The sequence below is a fragment of the Silurus aristotelis genome, assembly GCF_946808225.1.
Source record: "Silurus aristotelis genome assembly, chromosome: 19".
NCBI classification, from domain to species: domain Eukaryota; kingdom Metazoa; phylum Chordata; class Actinopteri; order Siluriformes; family Siluridae; genus Silurus; species Silurus aristotelis.
Window position 1 is genome coordinate 400,712 of NC_139592.1, and position 9,240 is coordinate 409,951.

General features: G+C 47.7%; 1 protein-coding gene across 1 annotated transcript in view; it reads right to left on the bottom strand.

Moving 5' to 3' along the window:
- hm13 (histocompatibility (minor) 13) overlaps nt 1-8,942 on the bottom strand; it is an 11,876-nt gene extending 2,934 nt beyond the window's left edge. Inside the window, exons 1-11 of the mRNA XM_083520778.1 lie at nt 8,539-8,942; nt 6,922-7,020; nt 6,718-6,800; nt 6,304-6,392; nt 4,978-5,063; nt 4,539-4,664; nt 4,222-4,279; nt 4,002-4,085; nt 3,676-3,712; nt 3,492-3,594; nt 3,272-3,357 (exon numbers count right to left, since the gene is read on the bottom strand). Of these exons, the coding sequence (XP_083376904.1) occupies nt 3,272-3,357; nt 3,492-3,594; nt 3,676-3,712; nt 4,002-4,085; nt 4,222-4,279; nt 4,539-4,664; nt 4,978-5,063; nt 6,304-6,392; nt 6,718-6,800; nt 6,922-7,020; nt 8,539-8,745 (1,058 nt within the window). The 5' untranslated portion in view covers nt 8,746-8,942. The remainder of the gene's footprint in view (nt 1-3,271; nt 3,358-3,491; nt 3,595-3,675; nt 3,713-4,001; nt 4,086-4,221; nt 4,280-4,538; nt 4,665-4,977; nt 5,064-6,303; nt 6,393-6,717; nt 6,801-6,921; nt 7,021-8,538) is intronic.
- Between the last annotated feature and the right edge of the window lie 298 nt (nt 8,943-9,240).

A 9,240-nucleotide genomic window follows, 5' to 3' on the forward strand; every position in this document is an offset into this window, starting at 1 on the left:
ATTAGCTGGGACAGAGACGTGACTGAGATGATGGGGATGCCCAGGGGCATGTGGGGGCGGGGTTCAGGGCCGTACCTGGCCAGGTTAAAAGGTGGAGAAGGCGTGTTGGCGGCGGCGGTGGGGGGAGGAGCTTAACGGGGTCTGCATGGAGTTGGCGAGGCTGGAGGGAGAACCGGAGACGGTGGGGAAGCGGGTGAGACGTGGGGTGTGGGGTAACACCTCGTCTGCTGACTCGTAACTACGCAGCCAAACGAAGGAAGGAGATAAACGTAAATAAAGAAAACAGAAACAGAGAGAAAACAGGAGAGAAAAGAGAAAAGCAGCTCTTCAAAGAGACGAAGTGAGAAGAAGCAACAGAATGATGTTTATACACATCAGAGATCCCAGAGATTTTCTACCATTCTCCTTACACTTGGTATACACCTGCCATACACACACACACACACACACACCTTACACACACACCTAACACACACACACACACACGCCATACACACGCGCCTCACACACACGCCATACACACGCGCCTCACACACACGCCTCACACACGCCATACACACGCGCCTCACACACGCCATACACACGTGCCATACACACACACACACCTTACACACACACACACACACACACACACGCCATACACACGCGCCTCACACACACGCCATACACACGCGCCTCACACACGCCATACACACACACACACCTTACACACGCGCCTCACACACACACACCTTACACACGCGCCTCACACACGCGCCTCACACACACGCCATACACACGCGCCTCACACACGCCATACACACGTGCCATACACACACACACACCTTACACACACACACACACGCGCCTCACACACACGCCTCACACACGCCATACACACGTGCCATACACACACACACACACGCCTCACACACACACCTTACACACGCGCCTCACACACACACCTTACACACGCGCCTCACACACACACACACCTTACACACGCGCCTCACACACACACACACACACGCGCCTCACACACACACACACACACGCGCCTCACACACACACACGCGCCTCACACACGCGCCTCACACACGCGCCTCACACACGCGCCTCACACACGCGCCTCACACACACACACGCGCCTCACACACGCGCCTCACACACACACACACCTTACACACGCGCCTCACACACACACACACCTTACACACGCGCCTCACACACACACACACCTTACACACGCGCCTCACACACACACACACACACCTTACACACGCGCCTCACACACACACACACACACACACGCACCTTACACACACACCTTACACACGCGCCTCACACACACACACACACACACACACACACACACGCGCCTCACACACACACACCTTACACACGCGCCTCACACACACACACCTTACACACGCGCCTCACACACACACACCTTACACACGCGCCTCACACACACACACACCTTACACACGCGCCTCACACACACACGCGCCTTACACACACACCTCACACACGCGCCTCACACACACACACACACACACACACACCTCACACACGCGCCTCACACACACACCTTACACACGCGCCTCACACACACACCTTACACACGCGCCTCACACACACACCTTACACACGCGCCTCACACACACACCTTACACACGCGCCTCACACACACACCTTACACACGCGCCTCACACACACACACACACACACACCTTACACACACACACACACCTTACACACGCGCCTCACACACACACACACACACACACACCTCACACACGCGCCTCACACACACACACGCGCCTCACACACACACACACACACACACACACCTCACACACGCGCCTCACACACGCGCCTCACACACGCGCCCCTCACACACACACACGCGCCTCACACACGCGCCTCACACACGCGCCTCACACACGCGCCTTACACACGCGCCTCACACACGCGCCTCACACACGCGCCTCACACACACACACGCGCCTCACACACACACACACCTTACACACGCGCCTCACACACACACACACCTTACACACGCGCCTCACACACACACATGCGCCTCACACACGCGCCTCACACACACACACACACCTTACAAACGCGCCTCACACACACACACACCTTACACACGCGCCTCACACACACACACACCTTACAAACGCGCCTCACACACACACACACACCTTACACACGCGCCTCACACACACCTTACACACGCACACACCTTACAAACGCGCCTCACACACACACACACACACCTTACACACGCGCCTCACACACACACACCTTACAAACGCGCCTCTCACACACACACACACACACACACACCTTACACACGCGCCTCACACACACACACACCTTACACACGCGCCTCACACACACACACACACACACACACCTTACACGCGCGCCTCACACACACACACACACCTTACACGCGCGCCTCACACACACACACACACACACACACACACACACACACACACACACCTTACACGCGCGCCTCACACACCTTACACGCGCGCCTCACACACACACACCTTACACGCGCGCCTCACACACACACACACACCTTACACGCGCGCCTCACACACACACACACCTTACAAGCGCGCCTCACACACACACACCTTACACGCGCGTCCCACACACACACCTTACAAGCGCGTCCCACACACACACCTTACACGCGCGTCCCACACACACACCTTACACGCGCGTCCCACACACACACCTTACACGCGCGTCCCACACACACACCTTACACACGCGCCTCACACACACACCTTACACACGCGCCTCACACACACACACCTTACGCACACACCTTACACACGCGCCTCACGCGCACACCTTACACACGTGCCTCACACACGTGCCTCACACACGCACCTTTCACACGTACCTCACACCACACAAGCCTTACACACCACACACGCACCTTACACACCACACACGCCTCACACACACGCGTATGACGAGCCTCACACACAAGTCACACACACACACACACACGATGCCTCACACACGTTTTTACTACACAGGAAGAAATTCTGATCCCAGATCAGTGTTTTAATCGGAATATTAGATCAGATTAAATCAGATTTATGAAATCAGGTCGAGTCCTGAACAGACATTAATACTCCAGGATTAGTTTCAAGTGCATTGTCTCCTGAACTGACCACGCCCTTTACGCCCATCACCTGGCCACGCCCACTCCCCCTTTACCTACAGTGTGTAGAGAAATGATCAGAACAGCTACCTGAACATCTCGGTCAGTTCCCCTTTCAGCAGAGCCACAATCAGAGGGAATCCCAGACACGCCGGGACCAGGTAAAGCAGAGCAGGCTGGGAAACACACACACACACACACACACACACACACATCAGTACACATACACTAACTCACCTGAACGTATGTATATGTTTATATGTTTATGTGTGTGTGTGTGTGTGTGTGTGTGTGTGTGTGTGTCTCTCACCTGAGCATGCTTAAACGTGTGCATTACGAAGATGGTGAGGCCGAGGCCAAAGATGTAGGCCAGGAAGCTGGTGTAGAAATACGTACGTGTGTTTTTCTTCAAACTGAGAGAGAGAGAGATTTAAACAGTGTGTGTGTGTGTGTGTGTGTGTGTGTGATTCAGAGAAAAAGGGGAGGAACTGTACCTGACATCAAAACGCAGCAGCAGAGCGATGAAGATACCTGAGACACAATTTTTTTTTAGTCAAATCATTTACCATCTCTCTCTCTCTCTCTCTCTCTCTCTCTCTCTCTCTCTCTCTCTCTCTCTTCTACCTGATTACACCTAAAACATGACGACACAGCAGCTTCTCTACATCTTACCTGTGTACCTTCTACTCGCTTGCAGGATTAACAGCTCTGTCCAACAGGGGGCGGGTGAGAGAAGGAACACACCTGCAGTACCATCTACTCTAATCCAATCCAATCTAATCTCATCTCATCTGATGTTACTCAGACTCTAATCCAGTACCTGGAATAACGATGTCTCCCAGTCCCAGCATGGCAAAGTTACTGGCACTCAGTCCTTTCTCCAGGAGGTCCTGAGGGAAAACCACTGCAGGGGAGCACACACACACACACACACACACACACACACACACACACACACACACACACACACACCAGTCAGTGCTAATAGAATAAAGAGTTGAAGTGTGTAGTATGTCGGTGGTGAGGGAATAAAGACTCACACTTAATAGGAGCTTCAAAGGACTTGGCCACAGTCACCATCACGTTGGTTCCAAACACCTGAAACAGAAGCAGGTGAGTGTGAGGAGAGCACCATGTTCCTGCACCTGCTGTGGGATTTGACTGAATTCTGTTCACTCCTTAACCCGCACACACACACACACACACACACACACACACACACACACACACACACACACACACACACACACACAAGCTGTGCGCTTCTCAACCTGCACACACACACACACACACACCAGCTGTGTGCTCCTTAACCCACAACTCCCTCTCTGGGTATAAGTGTGTGAGTGGAACTCACCCAGAAGATGTCGTAGATGAACAGCCCCCCCAACAGGATGCAGCCAGTACTGACGTTATTCAGGTGAAGCAGCTCCACTCCATTCAGAGCAAACGCCAACCCGAACAGATTATTAGCCACCCAGTGCTGTCTCACACACACACACACACACACACACACACACACACACACACACACACACACACACACACGATAGAACACAAACCCAGATCTTTTACATACTGTACCCATAGGTGTTGTGATGGAGTTTGAGCTGAGTGATTTGTAAACACGTCTCAATTTACCATTAATCTAAAACTAATATTCAGTAAATATTAGAAACCTGTAACGCATCGCCATAGCAACGCTACCTGATAAACGTCTATCACGCAATGATTATTACCATATCGATATTATACTGATATATCGTGTGTGTGTGTGTGTGTGTGTGTGTGTGTACCTTCTTCAGGATGTACCACACTCCCACCACGCTGCTGATTCCCAAACTGACCAGGTCCTTAGTGTCAAACTCGTAATTTACAATTTCTGAAAGAGGAGAAATAAACCGATATTTAGAACGAGATGAACATGGCAGATCTTCTTCTTCTTCTGAGAAGGAGTTCTGAGCTGAGGGTGTTTTCAGGAATTACAGGTTTCTAACATCTAAAATCAGATGATATCAGAGAAACACCAACTCAGTGTGTCAATCATCCCAGAGTCCTGTTCTGATTGGCTCTGCTGATGTTCCTATTACAGCAGAAGATCCAGCAGTCAGCTAAAACAGCTTTGTGTAGTGTAGTGTTGTGTTGTGTAGTCTGTTTTGTGTAGTGTAGTTTTGTGTAGTGTAGTCTGCTTTGTGTAGTGTTGTGTAGTTTAGTCTATTTTGTGTAGTGTAGTTTTGTGTAGTGTAGTTTTGTGTAGTGTAGTCTGCTTTGTGTAGTGTAGTCTGTTTTGTGTAGTGTAGTTTTGTGTAGTGTAGTGTAGTCTGCTTTGTGTAGTGTAGTCTGCTTTGTGTAGTGTAGTTTTGTGTAGTGTAGTCTGCTTTGTGTAGTGTAGTGTTGTGTAGTTTAGTCTATTTTGTGTAGTGTAGTTTTGTGTAGTGTAGTCTGTTTTGTGTAGTGTAGTGTTGTGTAGTGTAGTCTGTTTTGTGTAGTGTTGTGTAGTTTAGTCTATTTTGTGTAGTGTAGTTTTGTGTAGTGTAGTCTGCTTTGTGTAGTGTTGTGTAGTTTAGTCTATTTTGTGTAGTGTAGTTTTGTGTAGTGTAGTCTGCTTTGTGTAGTGTAGTCTGTTTTGTGTAGTGTAGTTTTGTGTAGTGTAGTCTGCTTTGTGTAGTGTAGTGTTGTGTAGTTTAGTCTGTTTTGTGTAGTGTTGTGTTGTGTAGTGTAGTCTGTTTTGTGTAGTGTAGTTTTGTGTAGTGTAGTCTGCTTTGTGTAGTGTTGTGTAGTTTAGTCTATTTTGTGTAGTGTAGTTTTGTGTAGTGTAGTTTTGTGTAGTGTAGTTTTGTGTAGTGTAGTCTGCTTTGTGTAGTGTAGTTTTGTGTAGTGTAGTCTGCTTTGTGTAGTGTAGTTTTGTGTAGTGTAGTCTGCTTTGTGTAGTGTAGTGTTGTGTAGTTTGGTCTATTTTGTGTAGTGTAGTCTGTTTTGTGTAGTGTAGTTTTGTGTAGTGTAGTTTGTTTTGTGTAGCAATAGAGGTGTAATAGAGGTGTAATAGAGGTGTAATAGAGGTGCAATAGAGGTGCAATAGAGGTGCAATAGAGGTGCAATAGAGGTGCAATAGAGGTGTTCACCTTCTTTAGTCTCTCCTGAGCCCTGAGTGAAGAGCAGATGGTACTGTTTACTGGGCAGAGTGGCAGGAAGAAGCCTGTTCATTAAAGGACTGAACACACACACACACACACACACACACACACACACGTCACAGTATTAACATTTTGTTTACCAGGAGAATGGAGATTTCAATAACACACACACACACACACACACACACACACACACACACACACACACACGTCACAGTATTAACATTTTGTTTACCAGGAGAATGGAGATTTCAATAACACACACACACACACACACACACACACACACACACACACACACACACACACACACACACGTCACAGTATTAACATTTTGTTTACCAGGAGAATGGAGATTTCAATAACACACACACACACACACACACACACACACACACACACCTCAGTGTGTGTGACAGAGCTAAAATCCCCAGCACGAAGAAGTACATGGATAACAGTAGGTTGATGTACTCCTGCGAGAAGATCTACAAACCAGAAACAAGAAAAAGTTCTCATTAAAAAGAGGAGAAGAATCCACTCTGTGGATGAAGATGATGAAGTGGAGGAAGATGAAGAGGATGATGAGGAGAAGTATTGATTGCTCACCTTGAAGAAGAGATAGAGACCGAAGAGTGTACAACTGGCGATGATGGGGAAACGAGCTGCGTCTCTGCTAGTGATGGTCTCGGGCATGTCTGAGGAATTCTGTTACACACACACACAGAGTTTGAATAGAACATTAGTTTGTGCTGCAGATCTCCACAGAGCTTCATGGTGCTTTATGATGAACACTTCTGCTGATGGTTAAAATTAAATCTGATATAAATATAAGAGAAGGGACTGTTTTTCATCACGTGAACAGGAAGTCGTGCTGAGTGGAGACGCCGTGTGTGACAGTGTGCAACCAAACATAAAAATAAAACACACGGTTCTCAGAGGTGAAGGAACAGGAAGAGAAACGCTGAAGTTCAGCACGAGAGCAGCGGAGTTTCAGAAGTGACATTAAGATCTGCAGGTGTTCTAGAAAAGGTCAGTCCCAACATCACACCTTCCTCTTCCTCATTTATCCTATAAAGTGTGTGCGAGACCGATCCAAGCACACACACACACACACAGTGTATACACTAATAAAGAACATGAGCATGAAGTTCTCCAGGTATGATATCCAGGAGATACTGAAGATCTTTCAGAATGACCAGCTGTCTGCTTTAGCATGGTAAGCTAACCTGCTAGCTACACATTTCTATAGTAACGATAGTTGGATTTGTATTAATTGTCCGTCTATCTGAGGGTTAATGAGATGTAGATATGAGATAATGTTTAATGAGATTCGGGGGCGGGGCTAAAAAGGAAAATGTGCTGAATTACATATGCAAACTTTTTACAGGTGATAATCAGGTAGGAACTTAACAGCTGTTGAAGCTGTCGGCTAAACCGGCTAACTGTTAATGCTAATACTGTTAGCAACGAGAGTGAAATAGAATAAAATCTTCCTCTATGGTCACTGAGAAGCTGGAGAGATGTTCTTCATCCACCTCAGCTGTGGATTTCATTATCATTAATTAATTACAGTTAGAAGATGTAATTAAGGATTTTTTATTAAATTGGATAAATAAATAAATAAATAAATGAGGAAATAAAACGTGACATATTCTACTGAAACTCTATACACTTGGTGAACATCTCACACTCCAGCTCCTGTACACACACACACACACACACACACACACACACACACACACACACACACACACGTGACCATTCGTTCATTCACTTATTTGTGTGATGTTCTTTAGTCATTATTGCATATAATTAAGGAATACGAGTGAGGATGATGAAGAGGATGATGAAGAGGATGATGAAGAGGATGATGAAGACAGTTCTACCATCTGGTGCAGATTTTATTACAATTATATTTATAATAAATGAGTTTAGAAAAAGTGAATAAAATGTAAATAAAGTGCAGGAAAAGTTTCATTTCAGAGTAAAAAACATCTGTAAGTTCAGGCCTACAGCTGGGAAACCATCATCTTCACCTTCATCAGCATCATCATCATAAAGGTTATGATTATAATATCATTAAAGTCATGATGGTGGAGATGATGGTGAAGGTGATGGTGGAGGTGATGGTGGAGATGATGGTGGAGATGATGGTGGAGGTGGAGGTGATGGTGATGGTGATGGTGGAGATGATGGTGGAGATGATGGTGGAGATGGACTCGCCTTGCTCTTGGAGCTGCTGACGGATCTCAGGGCGCCGAAGAAGATAGGCAGCAGGGCCATGAGCACCAGACTGCCGTACGCCAGCGCTGTTCCCTCGGCTGTAGCCACGAACCGAGCCGCGGTCCCGTTCCCGGTGGCGGTCCCGTTGTCGGTGCTGTTCAGGCCATCCAGCGGCGGTAAAGCGGAAACCTGCTCAACATCAGCCATCGCGACACGGGATCAGAACCGGAGAGGAAAACTGTGACGTACAGAAACACTGAGAGAACCAGAGAGGAACCCGAAGCTGATGCAGATCTCTCTCTCTTTATCTCTCTCTCTCTCTCTCTCTCTCTCTCTGTCAGAAGGCCACGTTTCCCTAACTCTCTCCGGGAAACACAGCGCCGCGACTTCTTCTCTGCCGAAATCACCCTGCTAAAGAGGCGTCGTCACACTGACCCCTGGAGGCTAGGAGGAGAAGCGCAACCTCACAAGATAATCAACTCGGTTTATGTGAAAAGACTCGAATGTGACTCTGAGCACACTGATCTATTAATAGAATCATATTAATGACTTAAACACTGAATTAAACACTGATCATAAACCATGAATAAGTTCACTGATGTTGTGGCGCGTTCAAGTCAGGAGTTTCTACTACACACACTCTACTACACACACACACACTCTACTACACACACTCTACTATACACACTCTACTACACACAC